At 42.0% G+C, this 24,257-nt stretch overlaps 3 protein-coding genes and 1 long non-coding RNA gene across 6 annotated transcripts; 2 read left to right on the top strand and 2 right to left on the bottom strand.

Moving 5' to 3' along the window:
* Positions 1-1,291: 1,291 nt before the first annotated feature.
* On the bottom strand, positions 1,292-2,204 carry LOC107278406 (uncharacterized). The gene is made up of 2 exons (XR_001539847.3): positions 1,826-2,204; positions 1,292-1,668 (listed from the first exon to the last, which is right to left on the bottom strand). It is a non-coding gene; the product is annotated as an uncharacterized lncRNA (long non-coding RNA).
* A 1,995-nt stretch (positions 2,205-4,199) lies between these two features.
* On the top strand, positions 4,200-7,494 carry LOC4347535 (zinc finger protein CONSTANS-LIKE 14). 2 transcript variants are annotated; one of them, XM_066304387.1, is made up of 4 exons: positions 4,200-5,136; positions 5,759-5,986; positions 6,565-6,812; positions 6,956-7,494. In XM_066304387.1, exons 1-4 carry the CDS (start codon positions 4,231-4,233, stop codon positions 7,074-7,076), a joined length of 1,503 nt encoding a protein of 500 aa, XP_066160484.1. In that variant the 5' UTR covers positions 4,200-4,230; the 3' UTR covers positions 7,077-7,494. The 2 variants fall into 2 exon arrangements, with proteins under 2 accessions (XP_066160484.1, XP_015610775.1); XM_015755289.3 differs by having other exon boundaries at positions 4,205-5,136; positions 6,565-6,839.
* Positions 7,495-10,335: 2,841 nt separating this feature from the next.
* LOC4347534 (phytyl ester synthase 1, chloroplastic) lies at positions 10,336-15,729 on the top strand. 2 transcript variants are annotated; one of them, XM_026020298.2, is made up of 14 exons: positions 10,336-10,784; positions 11,704-11,755; positions 11,829-11,884; positions 12,143-12,279; positions 12,404-12,508; positions 12,736-12,842; positions 12,933-13,054; positions 13,219-13,327; positions 13,609-13,739; positions 13,889-14,258; positions 14,432-14,545; positions 14,838-14,923; positions 15,066-15,175; positions 15,356-15,729. In XM_026020298.2, the coding sequence occupies exons 4-14, from the start codon at positions 12,234-12,236 to the stop codon at positions 15,544-15,546; spliced, it is 1,491 nt and encodes a 496-aa protein (XP_025876083.1). In that variant the 5' UTR covers positions 10,336-10,784; positions 11,704-11,755; positions 11,829-11,884; positions 12,143-12,233; the 3' UTR covers positions 15,547-15,729. The 2 variants fall into 2 exon arrangements, with proteins under 2 accessions (XP_025876083.1, XP_015612304.1); XM_015756818.3 differs by having other exon boundaries at positions 10,345-10,784; positions 12,143-12,301.
* A 249-nt stretch (positions 15,730-15,978) lies between these two features.
* Positions 15,979-21,262, bottom strand: LOC4347533 (uncharacterized). The gene is made up of 7 exons (XM_015756817.3): positions 21,120-21,262; positions 18,921-20,446; positions 18,571-18,822; positions 18,097-18,177; positions 17,027-17,168; positions 16,510-16,946; positions 15,979-16,174 (listed from the first exon to the last, which is right to left on the bottom strand). Exons 2-7 carry the CDS (start codon positions 20,106-20,108, stop codon positions 16,118-16,120), a joined length of 2,157 nt encoding a protein of 718 aa, XP_015612303.1. The 5' UTR covers positions 20,109-20,446; positions 21,120-21,262; the 3' UTR covers positions 15,979-16,117.
* Between the last annotated feature and the right edge of the window lie 2,995 nt (positions 21,263-24,257).

The following is a 24,257-nucleotide window of genomic DNA, read 5'->3' as shown; positions in this document are numbered from 1 at the left end:
AACACCACATACGATACCCTATATAATACCTGATGTGACACGTCAAAACTTTACACCATGGATCTAAACGCCCCCATAGTTGATTCTCACTACTTCATGGTTAGAGATCTTCTTTTGTGCTTCGAATTAATTGTCGAGGGAGCCCCCATAGTTGATTCTCACTACTTCATGGTTAGAGATCTTCTTTTGTGCTTCGAATTAATTGTCGAGGGAGCCCCCATAGTTGATTCTCACTACTTCATGGTTAGAGATTTCTCTTGTGCGTGGAATTAATTGTCGAGGGAACATACCTTTTACAACGCAAGTGTGTATGTGCCCTATATTTGGATGCATTTGATGAATTATTGAAATTCGTGATGTACTAAAAGGAGGAATATAATATTGTGATTTGTTGAAATCTATGCTACATACACAAATCTCAAAGCAAACAAGACAATAGGGGTATAGGCGTACATGCATTTACATTGTAAGGGCCTATTTAGTTTCCAATTTTTTTTTTCCAAAAACATCACATCGAATCTTTAGAGATATGTATGGAGCATTAAATGTAGATGAAAAAAACTAATTGTACATTTATGATGAAAATCGCGAGACGAATCTTTTGAGTCTAATTAGTCCATGATTAGCCATAAGTGTTACAGTAACCCATATGAGCTAATGGTGGATTAATTAGGCTCAAAAGATTCGTCTCGCAGTTTCCAGGCGAGTTATGAAATTAGTTTTTTCCTTCGTGTCCAAAAACCCCTTCCAACATCTGGTCAAACATTCGATGTGACATCATAAAATTTTCATTTCACCAACTGCCCTAAATTGACTTCTCCATGATCGAGGCGTACTAAGGTGTTCTTTATAAATCTTTTGATAGTTTTGCTTTGGCGTAACACAAGTTTCAGTGTCTATGAGATGACACAGGAGGACTAACTGACTAAGGCCCGATTTAGTTCCCAAAATTTTTTCCCAGAAACATCACATTGAACATTTAGACACATGTATGCATGGAGCATTAAATAAAGATAAAAACAAAAACTAATTGTACAGTTTGCATGGAAATCACGAAATGAATCTTTTGAGCCTAATTAGTCCATGATTAGTCATAAGTGCTACAATAACCTACATGTGCTAATGACGGATTAATTAGGCTCAAAAGATTCGTCTCGCGGTTTCCAGGCGAGTTATGAAATTAGTTTTTTCATTCGTGTTCGAAAACCTCTTCCGACATCTGGTCAAACTTCCGATGTGACACTCTCGGGAACTAAACAGGCCCTAAAAGTTTCAAAATTTGATGCAGTACTAGGAACAAACTAAGGCCTGGTTTAGTCCTCAACTTTTTTCTTTAAACTTCCAACTTTTCCATCACATCGTTCCAATTTCAATCAAACTTTTAATTTTAGCGTTAACTAAACACACCCTAAACGAAGTTTCCCATTGAACAGAGGAATTAAACAGTGTGGTAACTAACAAATTAAGCAGAGAACAACACATTCTGTCTCTCTGTAAGTGCATCCTCCTACTCTCCTAGGCTCTATCTAGCAGATGCACCAGTGCATAAGCTGCAGCCTGCAGGAGTGGCTGTCGTCAGAGCATCGATCGATCACTAGCTTTGTCTGTTCGTCTTCGTCCACAGGCAGTTCAGGAAGCACGCACCGCTGTAGTCTTGATCTTGCCTGCCTGCACACATCAAATAAGAACCAAAGCAATTCAGCAAAGTATATTAGTATTATACGTAGTTACGTACAGAGAGAGCATCTGAATTTTAATTATGAAATTAACGAGAATGTCCCGATCATGCAAAGTGCAATGCAATTCAGATATTCTCCCTGAATACATTTGTTGGTTAATCTCGCGCGGTTTGTCAGAAGCTGATCTTGTCATGCTCTCTGAATTCTCTGTCAGGCTGGACTGATCAGTTGATCACGGCCGCTATGTTTATGTGTGGCACTGAAGTGGACAAGCATCAAACATCAACTAATCTCTACAGGATCTGTGACTAATAAGAGATCATTAAGAAGAGATGAGCCAGGCATGAAGGATGAGAGCCGCTCAGGCTAGCCAAGGAGACTGCCTGTGAGATCACATATGCAGAAAGCAGCTAGAAATGCATCTTCTTCTACTGCACATGAGCAGAGACACAGGCAAGTCATCCTTGGCTACCAGATGCGAGCTCTCATCGCCATGCGAGGCCTCTCTTCTTCTTCTTCTTCTTCTTCTTCTTCTTCTTCTTCTTCTTCTTCTTCTTCTTCTTCTTCTTCTTCTACCTCTCGATCGATCTCCAGCTAAGCTATAGCTGCTAGCTCGCTGAGAAACTTTCCTGATTTGGGCTGGCAAGATCTCCGTCCGTTGCCCGATTTATACCCTGCAAAAGTTGACACTGAAAGCGATCGCAGTTGCAGAATTAAAGAGAAATTGGATTGGATGAGCTGACCACCGACCGATCTGCTATCCGATCCGATCCTGCGAGCCCATTTTGGTCTCTTTTTTTCCATTATCGGAAAGGGCGCAGGATATGTTCCTCGTTATCTTTCCCGCCATTTCCTGCGGCCCATCATGCTACCATTGCTAAGCTACCCCCACCTTTGATTCGAAATGTTGGAGTTGTTGTAAATCAACGCGTTCATTAGCGGATCACGGATCCGTTTCCTGTCCCTCAGCTCCCATAACAGTAGACGTGTGAGATGATATAGAACATCCGTGCCCTTCCCTTTGCCCTCAGAAAACATTGTAGAAATAGACAATGAACACATATGTAGGGTGGAGCTCTCTTTTCATTATAAATCTTATCTGGAGTACAAATCAACCTTAGATATCTCACTCTGTCCCTGTATATATAGGGAGGTCTTAGGAGGAAATAGATCTTATCTATACTTCGGTTTAGATTATAATACAAGAAAGGATATTATCTCATTGGGAGATAATATTCCATAACAGGAGCAACGTATGTGGATAGTTGTGTTTTCAAATTTCAAGTGGCAAGGAAGTGGTGATTATGTGTCGACATTTTTGAAAAAAGTAGGGTGAATAGTCAAAGTGGTCCTCCAAGTTTCATGCGAGGCTCGGTTTAGTTCTTGATGTTCTAATCTGTCCATATTAGTCCTTCAAGTTTTTATTTTAATTTAAACTTATCCTTAAACTCACATAACCAACAACTCTATTGATAAATGACAATTATACTCCCTCATTCACATATATAAGAGAAAAAATTGCGTGCAATGAATTCTTTTTATAGATAATGGATAGCAATTTATGTAAAACAAAAATAAATTATGTACTTGCAAGTGTATACGATAGCCATTAGACTAAGTTTCATATGCACATGTTGAAATAATGGGAAGTAAAAATGTTGTTTATTTATCTTGGTTTTCACTTTTCTAGTTTATAGTTGCATACAAATTACAGGCAAAAGAGACATTTTCTAACAGAATTGTTGACTAGAAATAGCCATATGGCATATTAACTATTAAGTGAGCCTAAGGATGATTTTAAGCCAAAACAAATACTTAGAGGATATATGTGGACAAAATAAAACCTGAAGAACCAAATTGAGCCTTCGGTGAAACTTGAGAGATTAAATTAGCTATTCACCCAAAAAAGTATACTTAATTTTCCTTATATTTCGTAAAAGTAATCAAAATAGAAGCCGAGATCTTGGCTTTCTAAGAGTGAGTGAAATTTGTAGGTATTTTGAGGAGACTGGAAGCTACACAGTCCCAAACTTTTATAAACGAAATTTCTTCCCATTATTTTGCTTTGGCAAAAACAGGGGAATTTTTTTCAAAAATGGGATTTGGATGTCACCAGTGACCTCAATTGATCATTCCCTCATCCTTTAGTCAAGCCCATAATCCCTTGTCGCTGCCACTGCTAGATCTTGTTCAATCATTGGAATCTAATATTTTCTTTCTTTTCCCAAAGCATTTCCGTGCAGACTTTTCGCTGGGCCGTTTGTGTTTTTCTTTTTCTTTATTTTCTTTATACTTTTTATAATTTCTCTTCTTATTATGAAGACTTGGGCCGTTAGTGATCTTCTTAACTGGGCTCCTGGGCCGTCAATCCGTCAGGCCCAAAAAAAACTGATATGGGCCAAGAGAACCTACTGGGCCCCGCCTCAGCCAGCTCGGCGGAAGAAAAAAAAGCGCGAGATATTTTGCGCCACCGGGGGCGACGTGGCGCCATCCAGAGCGCGCCACGTCGCCCTCGTGCTCCACGCGTTCGCTTAAACAAATCGAAGCCGCCATGGCGCGCCACCTCCACGCCCACACGCACCCACCCACCGCGCCGGCGGCGAGGCCATCACCTCCTCCTCCTGCACGTGCGCCGTGGGCGTGGTCGCCGGAGCCGGAGGGGTGGATGACGTGGCGGAGCTGCGACTACTGCGGGGAGGCGGCGGCGGCGCTGCACTGCAGGGCGGACGCGGCGAGGCTGTGCGTGGCGTGCGACCGCCACGTGCACGGCGCGAACGCGCTGTCGCGGCGCCACGTGCGGGCGCCGCTCTGCGCCCGGTGCGAGGCGCGCCCCGCGGCGGCGCGTGTCGCCGCCGTCGCTGGAGCTGGAGGATGCGGCGGCGGCGGGGAGGCCAGGTTCCTTTGCGCCGGGTGCGCCGACGACGACGGTGCGGAGGCGGCGAGGGTGCCCGTGGTGGGGTTCTCCGGATGCCCCGGGGCCGCCGAGCTCGCCGCGTCGTGGGGGCTCGACCTCGGCGGCGGCGGCGGAAGAGATGAATTCGAGGAGGATCCGTTCTTCCCCGAGGCCGGTTACCCAATGCTGGCGGCGGATCGCGTGCTGCGGGACATGTACGTGCCCTGCGACCCGCCGCCGGAGGTCGCCGCCGGCGGACGCGGACGGCGGCTCAAAGGGGACTCGCTCTGCCACCAGCTCGCCGAGCTGGCGCGGCGTGAGATGGAATCCGCGCCGGCGCAGGCGAACTCGGGATCGATCTCCCCATCAGCTCGCCGGGGCTCTGCCGCTGCAATCCGCCATGAGGCTGCGGCAGCGGCGGCGGCGCAAAGGGCCACATTGCCGTACAAGTCCACGCCGGTGACGGAGGCGGCGGGCTGCGGCGATGTCGGCAACGGCGAGCAGTTCACCGACGACAACGAACTCGTGTGGCAGCGCACCGCGCCCTCCGATCCGCCATGCCAGGTAGTGACAAAGAGACTGTGTTTTTTTGCTTCCATTATTTCAACAGTTTATTACAAGTGATAGCATGGTCTCATTCTCATACTCTGATTGTCAAATTCTCAACATGCTTACAATTTCTTCTAATTATTTGATAACCAAGTTCCTCCTTGATTATCATCAAATTTTTTTCTCTGATTGTTCTGTGGTATGGTGTCAAAAAGCTGTGTTTTCTGATTTTTCTCTGTAATAAGTTAGCATTAGTAGTAGTAAACTTGTAACCCACAAAATAAAAATGGGATATGTGATCAGAGGATGAACTGAAAACTTGGCATGGAAGCAAAATAATGTGTTCATGCTGATCCACAGTTTGTGCTCCGACCATTTTCTCAAGCCCAAATGTGCCTGTTGCCTGTTGATATTAGCTGCATTAGTATTACCTAAGAGAGATTCTTTTTTTTTTTGGTAAGATCACTTCTAGCCTGGAAATTTTATTTTATATGACTATTATGTTATAGTCATGGGTCTAATTACCAGACAGCCAGAGAAAGCAGATTCTTCTTGTGTCAATCACTATGTGCTTATTTTCATGGGAAAAAAGAGGAGTTAGACAACTTGAAATCAGAGTTTGTTATTGGCATGACAGATATGGGATTTTAATCTAGGAAAATCAAGGGACCATGATGAGCACTCTGCACTTGAACTTCATTTCGGCCCAAAAGATGGAGGCTTTATGATCAAAAGTTATAATGACATGATTGAGGAAGTTTCCTCTAGCTCAAGGAAAGATCTTCAATATATTTATGACTCGACATACTCTTTTGCCACGGAAGATATTGTGTCGGCCAATATCTACCAGTTGACTCCAAAACAGGTAATCCACATTTCAATCTTTTTGCTATTCACAGATGAAATTTCTGTATATTTTCATGCTTGTGTGATATTTACGAACTCTAAAATTATACTGAAATATAAGTGAAGTACTGTGCGCATAGGGATGTATCACTGTCCCATTCATGTGCAGTGCTCTTGTTCATATGTTTAGAGGTTCGTGCTCTTGATCTTAGATATATAATAATATATATACACCTTTGCGGTCTGATTATATATAGCTGCTCATTGATGTTAAGGCACAGTCCATAAATGTTTCAGACTTTTTTATCAATCAACCTTATCGTCTAAAGGATTGATATTGACAGAGTAGACCATGTGCTCCGATCTGATCTAAGATATTATCTGGATGCTGTCACCACTATGGGCCATCATGCACATACTCATCATATCCTTTGCTCTTGGTCCGTTTAGCAATGTAAACCTCATGCTCTTCAATGTGACACTGACAGCCAACTTAATCTGTGAAAAGTTTACACCGTTGAGAAACCCATCGATTGATCCTGTTGTTGACAGTGGCAATTGAGTTACTCAAGTCACTATTCTTGCACCTATTTTCAGCTGAGCACTGCCACATCCGGCAACAGGCGACACAAGAACGAGCAACACGGATTGACAAATGACGGGCCATCATCTTCGAGGATCGTTGACGTCGATAGAACTCTGAACTCTTCTCCTGAAGAAGTTGCAGCAGTTCTTGCCGGGGAGAACTGTATCACTGATCAAACTGTAACTGGAGCTGATCAGAGGAATTCCCTGAAGATCGACAGCAAAACGATCGCCATGAACAGGGACAACGCGATGCAACGGTATAGAGAAAAGAGAAAGACTCGCAGGCATGGTTTTCACTAGCCTTTTTTTCTGACCATGTTTGGACAGAAGCTGCTTAACCTGCCATTGATCATCTCCTTTCTCACTGTTTCGTGGTGAATTTGGTTATTTGTTGATGCAGGTATGACAAGCACATCCGGTACGAGTCGAGGAAGATGAGAGCCGACACGAGGACGCGGGTGAAAGGGCGCTTCGTCAGGGCCACTGACATCTTCAACGTCGGTGGCGGCGACGGCGGCTGAAAATGTGCTTGCGATGTCTGAAATCCAGCGACATCCTCAACAACGTCAGTTCAGTGGGGATTATTGCTGGGGGAATGGAGATGCTGCATCACCAACACTTTTTGTGAATAGCCTGAACTGAAACTTGTTTCCTGGAGTAGTAGAATACATACGATATCACATCCATGATCTTGTATTGTTGTATTTTTTTTTTTGAGGGATTGTTTTTTTTTAATGACAAGTTTTTTTTGAATGACTTTTTGAGGGATTGTTGTATGGTTATTATTCCACTCAGAAGTTTTTGCAGCCCCTGAAAATGTGGCAAGTTATGTAGGACCTGTTTGTAATTTTGTTGCCACTTTCAACCCCACTAAACTTTAGTAGGGTAGCAAACTAAACATTATCTTATAAATACAATTGTATTAATATTTGGTAGTTACGGAACTTTTCTCTCACAAATTGTTTATGTCAGTTAGAATTGGCGACAAAGCGAAGCAGCCCGTAGTATGGGCCTCCCTAAGTGTGCAAGCGGCTACCCGTGAAAATCCACTTATAAGCAAAACTAACCTATGAACTTACTTATTTTTACCTATAAGTAGGTTCGCGGGTAATGCACTTGAACCCCCCTCGTCGTTTTGAGTTCTGACAGGTGGGTCCTAGGCTCCTAACGCCCTTCAGCGATGCTGCTGACCGTTGGATCCAACTGATCGGCCCAGGATTGAGATGCGAGCGTAGCTGGACTATGCTTGTAGGCAAGTACCAGCCCAAATAAGAAATTGCGACGTTCCGACCCAACTAGAACGTACGTGGCAATCTCGTTCCGGCCCAATCGTAATGGGCCTCACGCACGTAATGTTACTGTTCAGGCCCAACAAGATATCCGGCTCAGGTCGTTCGGCCAACTCATCGAACGGATAGAAATTGCAGAGAGGGTGACATCTTCTTCAGAGTTTGGTTCAGACTCCCATCGCAATCACAAAGTGTTTCTGACGTCTCCAGCTTTGTTGATTGTGATCAGTTCATGGGTTATACGCTTTTGCTGTAAAACGACTATGTGTGTTGATCAATAGTAATATTGTTCTGTTTGAAAATAAAAATAAAAAACAATTTTGGGAGAAGAAGATGCCAATTCATCTGTCAGGTTAACTCAACTTCATTACTTCACTCAATCGGCAACTGCTTGATTACCCATCTCTCTACGTTGACTCTGCCACCAAAATCCAAAAAAAGAAAGAGAGAGATCGGTTTATGTGGCTTGCGTGCATCCTGCAAACAGTGATGCACGTACTTGCTCACTTTCACAATTTTTTTGGGAGCAATTATTTGATATTTTTTTCCCTTTGATTTTCAATGAATTTCTGTACAGAAAACCTACAACACGGCATCCTGTGGAGACGGGATCCCCTCTTCCTACCTCACTCCTCTCCTCCTACCTCACTCTCCTCTCCCAAATCACACGGCGTTGCAGGCCTCCCCGTCGCCTCCTCTTACTTCACTCTTCTCCCCTAAATTAGACGGCACTGCAACCCTCCCTGTCGCCGTCGCCCACTGCTCACCAGAGCCGGCGGCCGCCGCCGCGAGGGAGGCCGCAACGGCGAGGAGCTCAGCAGCGAGCGCGGTGAGCAAGAGGGAGAGTGGGAGCGGGGTGCGGTGGAGCCGGAACGGGGTGCGGTTGCGGCGGCATCCTCCATGGCCGGCAGCAAGCGGATCTGCTACATCGTTGGTGATGAAGACCTCCATGGCCGGCGGCAGGGGTGCGCCGAGCACATCGTCGTCCACAGCCGGCTGAGGAGGCTGGGGAGGCATGGTACAAGGTAGGCACCAGATCTGTCGCCTCCTCTTCCTCCGCCGCCGCCCCGCCCCGCTGCTCGACCTCCTCGACCCCGCGACTCCTCCCCCTCCTCCTCCTCCTCCTCTCTCTTAGGGTATCACGCTGATACCCAGATACCAAGGTCTGATACCTAGGTACCAGCTCGATACCCAGGGTACCAGGTATCAGTCGATACCAGGGTACCAGGACCTCCCGACCCCACGACTCCTCCTCCTCCTCCCTCTTGAAGTATCATGCTGATACCCAGGTACCAAGGTCTGATATCTAGGTACCAGCTCGATACCCAGGGTACCAGGTACCAGCCAATACCAGTGTACCAGGTACCACCTCGGTACCTTACTCAAGGTACCAGGAGGATTTGGCGGTGAGGTAGCTGCTACTCTGGGTGCTCAGGGGCGACGACGCCGGCGAGGTATCACCCGAGCGCGCGATAACAAGGAGAATATTTGGCGGTGAGGTAGCTGCTACTTCGGCGATGACGCCGGCGAGGTAAGGTAGCCACTGCTCCGGCGACGATACCGAGCAGACAGTGGCTAGGTATTGAGACAAATCACGTGTTCTGTGGGGTGCTCCTTTATGCTGTCATTGCTTTTTTAATTATCCCGTGAGTACACTATTTCCACGGTATTCCGTGGGGTAGCAGCCCCCATTTCTGTATATGCAGACATTTTGCACCTAATACAGTCTAGTTCTAGTTGAGATGTTCAAGTCAGTATTTCTATATACTCTTAACTGTTTGATTGATTCATCGTTCTCTCATTTGACTTCATTGCTAGCGTGCGTCCATATTCTATATACTTAGTATATAGTTATTATCCCACTAAATATAGTTTCATATATAATACTATTTATCTCTTCTCTCATTAATTCACATCATCTCAATTATTTATAGTTTTTGATAATAGATTTATGCTTTAAATTGTCTCTTATTTCTTCTTTCTTAATTATTTTTAGATCAAAATTGATAAGTGTTAATTAGACATAAAATATATTCATCTCGCACTATATTTGCAACCATATACAAATTATGTAAAACATACGAAGCATCCTTTTGGTTTCAATAAACATATTATGTCTTATCTGTATATACCGTGTAACTTAATTTTTTCGTAGCAACGTGACGAGATATTCACCTAGTTATATATATACGGCATATACTCCCTCCATACTAATAAAGGAAGTCATTTAGGACAATATTTAAATTAAATCTTAGGAATATAAATTATGAATAACTCTCAAGTTGTTAAGTTTGAAAATGTAAAAATTATATGTATAGATTTGTCTTGAAAAATACTTTCATAAAAGTATACATATATTACTTTTTAATAAATATTTTTATAGGAATAAGAAGTCAAAGTTGTGTTTTGAATACCGTGTCGCTGTTCTAAATGATTTCCATTACGAGTATTTACGAGTATGGCGGGAGTACTAGTACAGCACAGTGCTGTCAGTGCACTAGGCCGGTTTACTTTTCTCTAATCTTCTTCCTCTTCTCCAGCCACACGGCGACACGACACGTACGTTGCAAGCGAGTGCGCGCGCGCGCGAGTGATCAAGGAGAAGACCAGAGGCGCCGCCGTCACCGTACGTCGAGCCAGCCGCGCAACCACCCATGCCGATGCCGGCGACGGTGGCGGCAGCGCCGCGGCCCCTCCTGCCCGGCCTGCCACGCCGCGGGACGGCGCCGCCGCGGGGGCGGTGGAGCGCGTCCGCGGCGTCGGCGGCGTCGCGGGGCGTGGCCGCGAAGGCGGCGAGGAGAGGGGTGAGGGAGTACGTGGAGGCGGCGCGGGAGATGGTGCGGCGGCCGGACGGCGGCCCGGCGAGGTGGTTCTCGCCGCTGGAGTGCGGCGGCGGCGGAGGGCGGCTGCCCGGCGCGCCCACGATGCTCTACTTGCCCGGTATGAGCCTCTCTCTGAAAAAAAAAAGAAAAATAATTTCCTTTTTTTAATCATGTGTGTCTGCATATTCCTTTTTTTTTTGTCAAATAAATAAGTAAAACATGTGTTTGAATACTGTTTATCTTGTGAAACTCTGACAAAGCATGATATTGAATAGTACCAAGTGGGTGTGTTGAAAATGAAAATTTGTTTGAACAGTACCCCCTTTTTTTTCCCTGAATTTTTATTTCAATTTTGACACCATTTAATCATGCAAGATTTTCTAGTCTGAAACCAGAGGGTTGTAGGGTAGGCCTGAAAGCAGGACCAACCACCTTTGGCAATTGGCAATATTTAAGCTCATCAAGATCAGTGCAGCAGCACTAATTTAGACAACATGTCGGCGATTCGGTGACTCACCCAGATCATGCCAAACAAAATTTTCTAATTGCTCGCATGAAGATCTGCAATGCTGAAACCATAAACAATAAAAGCAGTTTGACAAGCCACTACGAAAACTCCCAGTAGGCCAATATTAGTAGAATGGGGAAAGGGACTGGCTTTCTTGACCAGCTCAGTTGTTTACTGGTGGTTGATGGCCATTGGAAGTGGCTGGATTAGATGGATGGACAGATAATCAGAGACTCACTGTTAATCTGACTGTTTGATGCAGCAGACATGCTTGCAAAGTCTGGATTCAGGCTTAGGATCATTGGGTTAGAGATTTGGTTTTTAAAGTATTCAAGTATAGTACTGAAAATTTGTGTTTTAAAAAAGGTATAGTACTGAAAGTCTTATCCCAGTGGAAATGCAACCTACTGCATTATGGGTTGGATTGTCAGAATATATGTTCATACCTTTCATTACTTTGGTTCCAACCATTTGAGAAACACAAGAAAAATTAAAAATGGGTAACCGTTTTCGGTCTTTGGTCTTGCAGGAATTGATGGAGTTGGCTTAGGACTGATCCGGCATCATGAGAGATTAGCAAAGTAATGACAATTTTATGTATAATGTATGGCTGTTTTATCTTCACTACCGCTGGTAATTAATTCTGCTTTGCAGGATGTTTGATATGTGGTGCTTACATATACCTGTTGAAGATTGTACGTCCTTTGAAGGTACACTTTCTTGATGTCTACTTCTCATAAATGAAGTAGTGTCTACTTCCCATATGCTCCTAATTATAATTCAAAGAATGGACAGAAATGCTCATGTGCTTGTAGTTTAAGAAGTATAAGTATATAAACCTTAATGATCTTGAACTTATCGTAATTTCCTGTAAGAATATGATGCATAAGAAACCATGTTTTTAGCTCATTTTTTGGACTAAACTTATATAGTTTGTAAAAACTCTGAAACTGTAGTAATGAATACAGGACTAGTTGAGTATGTGGAGAGTGCAGTGAAATCAGAGGGCCAGAGAGCAAGAGACAGACCAGTCTATCTAGTCGGAGAATCCGTTGGAGCATGCATTGCTCTTGCCGTGGCGGCGCGAAATCCAGATATCGATTTGGTATTGATCCTAGTCAACCCAGGTCTTGCTGCCATTAGCCATAGTTTTCTGTTCTTTCTCTGTTTATCTTCTTTCAGTGACAAGTGATTACTGACTTATCTTCTGTTGTATGGTTTTCTTGCAGGAACATCTTTCCATAAGTCTCAGCTGCAGTCTCTCTCAGTCTTCTTGGATTTGGTCCCTGAACCGTTCCATTTAACCACACCGCAGTTGCTGAATTTCCTGACAGGTTCGGTTAACTTCTCTATGAGAATATTTATGACTTGTTTGATGGATAAATGATTTTATTTTACTCAACTGGGGAAGAAGTATAATTGCATGTTTAGCTCACTTTTCTGCACTTTGAGCCTTTATGAAATTAATGAGTAGACTCATTTGAAGCCAAGCTCACCCATCGCTTCGCCTATAGCTGATTATAAGATGTAATGCTTATTAGTGACCAAAAAATGTTTTTAGGCAACTTCATGAAGATACCGTCGACTATTGTTGGGCGTGGTTTTTCATTTCAAGAAGCTGGTCAAGCACTATCAGAGATCACCACTAGTCTATTGCCTTCTCTTATGGTGAGACTCGAATCTAACCATTGCTCCAATTTCTTTGTCAGTTCATGTCTGAATCATCATAATACTAATTTTATGCCCTTGTTTATGCAGTCTTTGCTTGATGTTCTGCCAAAGGAATCTATTGTTTGGAAGTTGAAAATGCTGAGAACAGCGTCATCATTTGTCAATTCCCGTTTGCATGCAGTTAAAGCGCAGACTTTGGTGCTTGCTAGGTATGTTTAGCTCCTGATAACTTTTATCATGTCCTTGCAATTAGCAATGTGCACATTGCTCTTGATGCTGTCTTTCCATGGATTATATGATATTAAGTAATACTGAAACTTATGGTCCTCCTTCGGACTGGATCTGAAGATTCTATTCTCCTTTTCTTTTCCAGTTGGAATGATGAACTGCTACCAAGCCGAGAAGAAGCTGAAAGGCTACGTGACGCTCTAGAGAAATGCAGAATCCGTAATTTCAAAGACAACGGTCACAAAATATTGCTGGTATGAAAGCTCATGTTTCTCTGCATTACATATTCCAGGCGTCTTAGAAAATGTATTGATGTTAAGATCTCACTGGTCCAAGGAAGAGAAAAAGTGTTTTTTATTTGTCAATTCAATTTTCAAGTCTGTTCTTGTCCTACACATCGAGCAAATTCCATCCGTAGTCCAAATTGCTTAGATAACTATGTCCATCCTTGCCATGTCCATGTTAAGCTTAAGCCTACTTTGACACTATTTTCATCTTTGGCATGTCCATGTTAACTCCTTAAAATATTGGATAGGAAGCTGAATTTGATCTGGCAACGGCCATCAAAGGAGCTGGGTACTATCGCCGCTCGTTGGAGACGGACTTTGTTTCGGACTATCTGCCACTGACTCCTGATGAATTTCAGAAGGCAACTGATCACATCAGGTACCATCTCTCAAAACAACTTAAGCTTGGTCAATTCAGAATCCATGCAATTCCCCTTTACAGGGAGCAAATTTCCTACTGTTGGAGTAATAACTAACAAATTGTCACATGAAACTGAACATTTTCTACTGGATTTCTGAAACTTTCAGGATGTTGCAGTACATAGCAAACCCAGTGATGCTATCAACACTGCCTGATGGAAAGATTGTGAGGGGTTTGTCAGGCCTACCCAAGCAAGGTCCTGCAGTGATTGTTGGGTACCACATGCTGTTGGGGTTTGAGCTCGGACCTCTGGTGACCGGAGTGCTGAGAAGCTCTGGGATCCACATCAGAGGCTTGGCTCATCCCTTCATGTTTGACAAGAAGAAGGAGAAGATCATGCCGGATCCGTCCTACTACGATATGCATCGGATCATGGGCGCCGTGCCTGTCACCGCAGGCAATTTTTACAAGCTTCTCGCGGAGAAGCACTTCGTGTTGCTGTACCCGGGAGGCGCGCGAGAAGCGCTTCATAGAAAGGTAGCAACAGTTTTGGCAGATGGATCATAGAGCCAGTGTTATCATGAAATCAGTTTGAATTTGGCAGATAGATCATAGAGTCAGTGATACCATGAAATCAATCTGAATTTGGCATATAGAACCTGTGAGATCATGAAATCAATCTACTGACTAGAGGATTGGCTGTTCTTCAGGGAGAGGAGTATAAGTTGTTTTGGCCAGAGCAGTCTGAATTTGTGAGGATGGCATCAAGGTTTGGAGCAACAATAATACCATTTGGAGTAGTTGGAGAAGATGATATATGTGATGTGAGTGCATTCTTACTATTAACTACCAATTATTAATAGATGCAAATCTCCTTTGCTGTCTACATTTTTTTTTGCGAGGAACCTTTGCTGTCTACATGTTTGGTCTAAGGATAGATAATTATGCTTTACACTATATATTCTAACTGTAATCACTAGGATTGACAAGATTTGGCAGGAAATTTTCCCTTCCATGGGAATTTAGTTCCTATAGGTGCTCAGAGTAAAAAAGTTGGCACCTTTTTGCCTTGTTTTCTGGTTATTCTATTGTCTAATGACAGATGTACCACCTCAGATGTTGTTAGACTACGACGATCTTATGAAGATTCCATTCTATGACATCCTTGACAGGATGCTAAATGAAGATGGTGTGAAACTAAGGTATATATGCTGCCCATACGCCCATACACAAAAGTCAAAAGAGTTTGGATTTAATTTAATTATAGTGTTTGTTTTTATGATGTCTCCAGAATTCTTTGGAAGAAAAAATGATCTGATCTCAGTTTACCTCTTGGTTTCATAGGACTGATTCTACCGGAGAATTAAAATATCAAAGAATCCATCCAGTAGTGGCTGCCCCAAAGATACCAGGGAGGTTTTATTTCATCTTTGGGAAGCCAATTGAAACAAGAGGTACATCTCTAAAGAACTACGCAAGTAAATCTCCAATTAATATACCTGTCGCACGCACTGTCTCATGACAAGTTAAACACGCTTACTTTCTTTTGGCAATCTGAAGATAAGCTACTAGGCTAGAACACATGAAGTGATGAAGATGTTTTTCCGAGACCTGATTTTTGCTTGTTTTCATAGGGAGAGAAAAGGAACTAAGAGACAAAGAGAACGCCCAACACCTCTACCTGAATGTTAAGTCCGAAGTTGAGAGCTGCATGAAGTATCTAAAGGAGAAAAGAGAGAAGGACCCTTACAGGAATATACTCGCCAGGCTTCTCTATCAGATGGTTCATGGTCTTGATGCAGAAGTTCCCACATTTGATCCGTGAGAACTAAGATGGTCACTTGCAGAATTAGATAGGAGTACATTCAAGTCAATTGTTTATATTGTTTCATGCATTTTTGTTTCACATAGTTATCAGTTTTTTTCTCTCAGCAATTCTGCTTGTCAATTTGACGGCAATATTCAGACCATAGAGGTTAATAAAATTCAGTTTACAATCTTTGTTCCATTTTGTGAGTTTTTGCTGGGGAAAAAACTATGAGGAATTTTACAATCCTTGAGAAAGTACCTTGAGATACCTAAATTTTACATTAAAATTTTTGGTACCTCGAGGTACTTAATACCTAGAGGTATCAAATTTACCTCTTGGTACCTTCTCAAGGATGGTAAAATTACCAAAAAAAAACTATACATTCATGACAGAGATGACAACATCACCATGTATGGTGAAAACATTATTTAGAGACTATGCACAAGATTCTGAACGAAATGAGGTATTTCATTGGAAGATTTTAGTCCTATACAAATGGGTGAATGTTTATGAACACAAGGGATTGATGGACGGGTTAATGAGGGTATGATATATACAGATTTCATGTGAAGTGCGCGAGTAAATATCAGTTGCTTATGTCGAAGTACTTGGGATCAGCAGGGAAGTCGTGCTCGACCCGCAGCTGCAGGGAAAAAAAATGTCCTTTAGAGAAAACAGAGTTGAGGGAAAATAAATATATAAATAAATAAACAAATAAACTAACTCTCCTCTAGAAAGGGCACAAGAAAGTCTTTTTTTTCTTGGGAACATGCGAAAGAGTTATGCATCATAGTATTAGGATAAGGAAAACAGTTCTGAGAAACTTTATCTATATGAAATACTGAAACCTACATGCTATCTATGTTATTGGTCAGAATTACTGAAACCTACATGCTAGCAATGCTATTGGTCAGAATTACTTAAGCCTACTGATGTAGAAAGAAACAAGAACAGGGTAGCTGCTGTAGGGCTGCATACCTCGCCTTCATCTGCATCTGAGTGTCTTTGAGGAAAGACAACTCTAACATCATTGTAGAGATAGAATCGTCTGTGTTCCTCAGGCCCTGAACTATGGTTGTATGGTTCTGATGATACATCAGATTTGCTACGCTGCATAGATCTTGACGGTTTCTTGGCAAATGGGCTCAGAAATCGTAGGTGCAAAGCATAACGAAGAGCACCTCCAGCTGGATCATTGATCTTGGACGATCTACAGCAGTATTTCTTTTCACCTAAGGGAAATGTGTCTGATTGACAACAGCAAACATTGGTACTACTGCCATTTTCTGAAGTTTCTAGAGAGCTAGAGTCATTTGATTCTCTAATGTCACACTCCATAGAGCAACATGTCATGTTCTTGCGGCCGCCCTTTTCCGAGTCATCGATCAAGTTGCAGTTCTGCCCTGGTCTACAGCCTGCATAGTCAACAACAATTTGTCAGTATTTATAAACTCTAAAATTTGGATTTAGCTATCACAGGTAATGGCTACATTACATTCAGAAAATAGAGTGCCGCATTCTCTAAGTTCACTCCCAAACTGGACTGACTCGACCTTTGTTTCATTGGCCTTGCTTCCTTCTTTCTTTTGATTAGAGGGAGAAACAGGGAACAGAGTGACCTTTTGCCGCATGAAAGTCTGTCCCATTTTACAATAACAGAAATAAGATGACCTCAGGAGAAAAAAAATAAAGAAATAAAACGATAAAATCTGAACCGTAAACGTAGACATCTTATGTTTGTTCCTTCTAAACAGACAATACCGTACGTGCATCTGGCATTACTTTTGAATGGCATCTTTCATGCACGATGAGATAGTTCTTATCCTGCCAAGTGAAGCAGTACTGTTCCAAGCAGGGTTCAAGAAACCATTTAGGACAAATAAGTGTTAGAGTATATGGTAGTTACTAGTTAGAGTCATATTATGATAGGATTGATTTGTGTAGACTCCTTCCATATCTGTAATCCTTCCTTATCTCCTCCCCATGTACTCCTATATATACCGGCCCCCTGAGGCTCAATACTATCGTCCCATGTTACGCAGTATTCCCCTCTCCTATACTATCCAACAATAAGAACCATTCCACTGCCCGTTCTCCCTTTTTTTTTTTTGCTGGTAACTGCTTAAGAACACCAGAAATCCCTCCAAACTTTGCAAACCAGTCAAAAAATATATTGCGAATAGCAAAATTGTGCGGCTAGAAAAATCACATGTACCCGGTGGTGTGGCTACAAACAGGATCATTAATTACTAAATGCTTAGTGTTGCTTCAGTACAAACTAATAGATGACTTCTATTTTTCCACTTCTATTATCACCTCCAGGTAAGACCAATGGCATGAAATGGTCAGACCTTTACAACCAGAAATAAGAAGTTCATGGATGGTGTAAAGCACATCTATGTGTCCAGCATGAATTAGATGGCTGGCAGCATTGTCCATATAGGCAATTATAAATATGCCATCATAGGAACTCCAAGACAATGCAGAAACATTTGCAGTTACCACCAGCGTATAAGTCTATGAGGCAAAAAGAAAAGTAATATAACAATTCTCAATTTCTCATACCTTGGTTCCAGCAGGCATGTCACTCAAATCATAGTTGCAGAAGAAGGTATGTAGCGGTGTCTTCTCTGGGTTACTGACAACCTGTCAAAGTCAAGAGTTATGCTTCTGGTGAAATAGACACATCATCGAAGCATATGACAATTCAACAAATCTTTTAAAAGACTAAATAATGGAAGAACCATTTGAGAATAAGCAATTAAGTCCAAAGAAAGCTATCCATGACAGGAGGGCATAAAATGAGACATGATGCAGAGTAGTAAAAGTATCATTACAAATATAGCTTCCCCAGTACCCATAATGGTATGAGAGTAAATATCCCATGATAAATAACTAGACTTGTGGTGCATAATTGGTACATGCATATGCATGTCGCCCACATGCATATGCACTAACATATATACACACCAATGCATCATGAACAATCGAGCAAAATACAGTGAATTAATGCAAATCTCAAAGTCAAGAATATGGTACCAGCTGCACACGCCCTTTAACTGGGATACGTAACCGACTCTTCGCTGATCGTGAATCATGATTACTCAGGCTTCTTTTGAGCTTTGGGCTTTTGCTACTGCTCATAGGCAGCCTCCCCACAAGATCGATCGATGAATAGTAGAGTAAGGAGCTGTTCTCATCAATGCTGGTAGCTGAAAATGGAAGCTTCTGAGTTGGGGGAGAGAAGTTACCACCAGTCACATTCAGGACAGCAAGGAAACCGTCAATATTCTGCACTTTAGGAGAAATATCAACTGGCATCACTCGAAAAATATCAACTTATGGTACACCACTAAAAGCTAAATTAGGAGCGTATAAATTCTACGGACCTGATTGTCTTTTCCACAGGAATAGCGACCAGATAAAAGAGATTCCTCAAAAGAGCCAATTAACGACCTTCGTACAGGAAGGAGACCAATACTCCGAATACATCCAATGCGTGGGGATACAGAGGCAGATTCCGGGCCCCAGTTTTGAGATTTTCTATCTGAACTCTTCTTAGGGATCCTCATATCAAAGTCATCATGTAAGATATTAGTTTTTTCAAACGCATCTCTTATCCTTGACCTACCATGACCTTCTGAATACCCTTCACAGGTTGAACCTTCAGTTTCTCTCAATGATTCTCCATGAGATCCTACAGTATTTGTTCCATGCATCCATGTTGGGCCAAGAGGAGACAGATTAAGCAGAGGAGGATGTGCCAATTTTGCAAGTGGAACAGCAACACTTTCAAGAGCTTCCAGGTGATCTGAACAAGGAAATGACTCCCTGCTCTCAAGCAAAGGACCATCAGTGAATGTACTACCACTAAATTTATCGACACCCTGCTCTGTACTCCAGTTGGAGTATCTCGAAGCTGGCCATGTAGGTGCCTCAAAAGAATCAAGAATTGCAGTATTTGCCTTTTTACGATCTTGAAAGCCAGAAGTATAAAGTCTCCTAGCACAATCAGAATGCTGAATTTTGGCATCACCAGAACCAATATTCAGGGCATCACCTCGGAAATGTCCAGGGAGCGCATTGTTCAAAGGCGACAACACCCTTTTCCTCGCATGAGGCCCATGCTGTTCAATCAATGAATGGCAATTATCAATAACTAAAGGTGAATCCGTATTGTCAGCTACCATCGTATCAGGACCTCCAGTGGAATTAGCAAAACCTGATTCAAAGCCAACAATCCTCATTGCAGGCATCTGAACATTTGATCCCAATTTAGGGCCTGATCTGGAACCTACATCCCCTGTATCAGGTTTTAGACCTTGGAAGCCTGCAGGCCCATAAGCAGCATGGCTGGCTCTAAAATTGCCATCAAATCCATTCAAAGAATCTAAAACATCATTTCTCTTGAAATCACTGATGTATGAGCATGGAGATGCCCTGTTACTTGAGCTTTCTGCAGGAAGCTTACCCAAATGACAGGTGCTATTCCCCGCAAAATGAGGACGAACAATAAGAGATGCACTCATTGTAGGAAGCACTTCCTCCTTGATTGCAGGAACCTGAGGCAAACCCATCTCACTAGAGTTACTCCAGCAAAAGGAAACCAATTTTCCTCTTGCCCACACTTTGTTCCTATTCAGATTTTACCATGATCCATTTCAGCCTCTTATTTTCAGCAACAAAGTCTCTAGCAATTGTTCCAGTAATAATCAGCTAAACTATGATGACACAAGAAGGCTAAAACTACAATGTGGCTTCTGAATCGAACCCCATCAGCACTAATGATTTCACCATCCCACCACCAATCATGTTCCAATAGTTACTGCAACAATTGGAGATGAAGCACAATTTGGAGCCTGAACAAGCAACAAGGAACCTGGGATGAACCATTCCAATAGATCAGATCAGAGTCCTGCAAGCACAAATCGGAGGATGTCACCGCACACTGTTAAATAAGCTTTTCAATAATTTCTCTAGCACAATGAACATGACAGCATTAACTATCAACCACAAAAGAGCAAACAGGCTATCAGCATATCAACATGATGCAATGCAGAGCAAAAAATAAGACATCCATTTCACATCAACATTGAGTTGTGGCGCAATGAAGATTTGATAAATGAGGCATCAATGCGCTAACCATAAAGTTATCCCAAGCTCCTAAGAAGTGCTACAGAACTACATTGTCTGAAATCTACCGCTGTTCATACAAAATCCCTTGGCAGCTATCACCCGACGCGCCCCAAATCGGACAAATCAACCGCAATCCCAGAGCGATCGCGGCGTCGATGATCAGAACACACGAAGAAACAGAATCGCATCTACCCCCCCCCCCCCCCCCCGAGATCCCCCACCCCCCAACCATCTCAAAACAAAACAGAAAAGCGCAAACGAATGGCCATCGCGAACCAAAATCACGAAATCGGGCGCAAAAAAACAACAATCGTGGCTCCCAATAACCGCCAAATCGCGCGGTTTGCCATCTCTACAATCTGAGGGGGGCGAGCTCGATCCGATCATCTCCACAAAAAAAAAATCACGCGGGGGTCTCATCTCATCTCATCTGCCTAGAGAGGCAAAATTACCAGCAGCAAGCGGAATGGGCCATTTCCTGCCGCGAGAATCTCTCTCTCTCTCGCTCGCCCTCCTCCCCTGGATTTCGCTTGCGCGTCTTCTCTTCTCCTCCTCCTCGTGATGGTGGATTGGTGGTGGTGTTCTTCTCTCTCCTATCTTCGCTTCTCCCTTCTCATGGTTAAATAGGCGGATTCCATGGATTTTCTCTCCCCTCCGGCAATTTTTCTTTTTTTTTTTAACTGAAGGTCTCCTTTTGAAGCAGTATTTTTGTTTTTGTTTTTTTTTTTTTTTTGCGATCCTGACCGTAGATAAAGAGAGATGGAGGGCCCTGATTTTTGATATTTGTGAAGGTTAGGTCTGATTGAAGTTATCATGAATTTATAGATATAGGGGGCACCTAATGGTAATTTTTTGATGTAGAAGTTGAACCAATGAGCGATAGATATCTCACTGTTGGATTGAGTTATTAAGAGGATTTAGATCGGATCGTGTGAAATTGAGATATTAGACCGACGATTTGAGACATAGCAATGTAGCAATACTGGTAATATATACTACCTCCTGAAATATAGCTATCAGTAATCCACATTGGTAGTTCTAGATGGTGTCAAATCCACTCCTAGATAGCTAGTACATTTTTTTGGAAAGGTATATTAGTATCTACTAAACTTATTTGCTTGTCTAATTACAACTAGACAACCAAGCATCATCATCCTTGAATCACAAAAAATTGAAGCAGAGTTCAAATTGGAGCTAGTTTGCGACGCATGAATTTTACAGTTTTTTCAATAAACATCCCAAGGAAGTGTTCATATTCTCTTTGTTTTTGGACGAACAGAGAACAACCGTGTATTTCAAGTGGATTTGGTATACTATACATAGATGCTGGGTTTTTTAATTTATTATTATATAAAGAAAAATATACTCCCTCCGTACTCGTAAAGGAAGTCGTTTTGGATAGCGACACGGTCTTCAAAACACAACTTTGACTTATTATTTCTATAAAAATATTTATTGAAAAGTGATATATGTATACTTTTATGAAAGTATTTTTCAAGACAAATCTATTCATATATTTTTTACATTTTCAAACTCAACAACTTGAGAGTTATTCATGATTTATATTCCCAATGTTTGTTTTCAACCTTGTCCTAAACGACTTTATTTACGAGTACGGAGGGAGTATTCCAAACTGTGGAAGAGCTACATTAGGTTAGGAGGTGCTCATGAATTCGGTCTAATTTTTTTTACAACTTATAGTTTATCTATTTTCATCGTATATGTGCATCCAATTGGGTTCAAATTCAAACACACGTATCAACCTAAACTCAGTTCAAACTAGAGTAAAATACGTGAGTCCCACTTTGCTGTTTCATTCTAGCTCTGTCCCGATTTCAAATGGACATGCTAGGCAGCCTAACCTGATGCACAAGTCTCAGTATGCAATGTAGTACCAAACTTATAAGAGAAAATCAAGCAGGATGGAATCCCGTACAGTTCTTTAGAAGCATACATACATAAAAAAAAAAAAGAAAGAAGCACGGCTAATCTCCCTAGTCTAAAAAAAATCTAACATAGATAAAAATGTGACTTCATTTAAAACAACAAATCTGAATAAAAGATTATCCAATTCGTTATTTTAGGTGGATTAACGAATTATTTTTTAAGACGGAGGGATTACGTCGCTGCTGCCGCTGCCGCATCATTCATACAGTACGTTGTTGGGTGGCTGCTCAATGCTTCTGGTCCTCCCCAACCCAACTTTTGGCATGAAAGAAAAAGGGAGAGCAGCCGTACTGGCTGCACAGGGAAAACCAATGGAAAAGGAACGTCAAAGATGTGCAGGCGCAGCCAATGCAAGGCCACCGACCAGGCACGTGAAAACCAAAGGCTTTTCTTTTTGTGTTTTTCGTTGCGTGCCTCGGCAGCTACGTCTCTCCGGTCTCTCCCTGCCGCTGACGCCGTCGGTTCTTTGTCCAGATTGGCAAAAGAAGGCAAAGATATGCTTCACTCTTTTTTTTTTACTCGGCATCAAAGACATCATCAATTGATGAGATTGCAGTGACCAGTTGAACATCTTCAATTCAGTTCACATTAATATCACCAACCCTGTTAAGACTGTGTTCTTTGGTTTGGTTAGAGATTGAGAGAAGATTTAACTTATTTTCCACGTGTACGATTCTCAAACTACTAAACAGTTCGTTTTTAAAAAAACTTTATATATAAAAGTCAGTTTAAAAATCATACAAATCCATTTTCCCAAATTTAAAATAATTAGTACTAAATTAATTATGTACTAATGGTTCGTCTGATTTTACGTATCTTCACAATCTTCTTCTTTCCTCCCCTCTCAATTTTCTTTGTTTAACGTTGATTAGTTCAATTTTGAACTACTTATATAAAAGGGTGGTAATATTTCTCAAAAAAACTTTTATTATTGGTATTGTTTGGGTAACTTTTTTTCAAAGCTATTTGTTAACATCATGATATGCATTTTATCCTTATAATCGTCTATTTATAATTGAGTGTTCATTTGGGTTGAATGGAATGCAATACTGAATATAATTATGCAAGTGTACAAATGAATGAATTAACTATTATAAAGTTAAAAATGAATTTAAACCAATATTATAAGAATTTCATATATAATATATTTCTAAATCATACCGTTTAAGTGTTTAACAGATCAGGAAGCGTGATGCCATTCCATTCTCCTAAAACGAACAACCCAAGCTGCCAAGCTTGGTCTTGGACAGCTTCATGTAATTCAGTTTTGCTCTGAATAATAATCTTTTTGATCAATTCAGTCAGTCCACTCCTCCTGCCATTTGTAACAACTAGAATAAAAACAAATAGCTGGAAATAACCCTGTCTGAGAAGCAAACAGATTGAATTAAAACCATCAAATACAGATCCAAGATTGTCAGGTAGTTCCAGCTTCTGATCTAGCATTGTCCTTGGCGTTCATGATTGAGGCATGTGACAGCTACACAATTGCTTGCTGGTCCATGTACTGACCGCACCTGTTAGACTTTACAATTAATTGATCGTTTCTTCAAATACGACCCAGTTGAAGAAACTACACCTTTCGTACTTCTGAAGCTATTCATCGGTACAACCTGGTACGTCCCATGTCGTAATGTGATCAA

The sequence above is a fragment of the Oryza sativa genome, chromosome 9 (genome assembly GCF_034140825.1).
Source record: "Oryza sativa Japonica Group chromosome 9, ASM3414082v1".
NCBI classification, from domain to species: domain Eukaryota; kingdom Viridiplantae; phylum Streptophyta; class Magnoliopsida; order Poales; family Poaceae; genus Oryza; species Oryza sativa.
Note: the sequence above shows the minus strand (reverse complement) of the source record. Positions and strands in the feature narration are given on the sequence as shown.

Coding starts and splice junctions, on each gene's coding strand:
- LOC4347535 (XM_015755289.3), top strand. CDS start 4,231: ATGGCGCGCCACCTCCACGCCCACACGCACCCACCCACCGCGCCGGCG. Junction 5,137..5,758: donor CCTCCGATCCGCCATGCCAG/GTAGTGACAAAG, acceptor TTGGCATGACAG/ATATGGGATTTTAATCTAGG. Junction 5,987..6,564: donor ACCAGTTGACTCCAAAACAG/GTAATCCACATT, acceptor ACCTATTTTCAG/CTGAGCACTGCCACATCCGG.
- LOC4347534 (XM_015756818.3), top strand. CDS start 10,499: ATGCCGATGCCGGCGACGGTGGCGGCAGCGCCGCGGCCCCTCCTGCCC. Junction 13,055..13,218: donor CAGACTTTGGTGCTTGCTAG/GTATGTTTAGCT, acceptor TTTCTTTTCCAG/TTGGAATGATGAACTGCTAC. Junction 14,924..15,065: donor GAAGATGGTGTGAAACTAAG/GTATATATGCTG, acceptor TTGGTTTCATAG/GACTGATTCTACCGGAGAAT.
- LOC4347533 (XM_015756817.3), bottom strand. CDS start 20,108: ATGGGTTTGCCTCAGGTTCCTGCAATCAAGGAGGAAGTGCTTCCTACA. Junction 18,823..18,920: donor CCTGTGGAAAAGACAATCAG/GTCCGTAGAATT, acceptor CCTAAAGTGCAG/AATATTGACGGTTTCCTTGC. Junction 17,169..18,096: donor ACATGCCTGCTGGAACCAAG/GTATGAGAAATT, acceptor AAAATGGGACAG/ACTTTCATGCGGCAAAAGGT.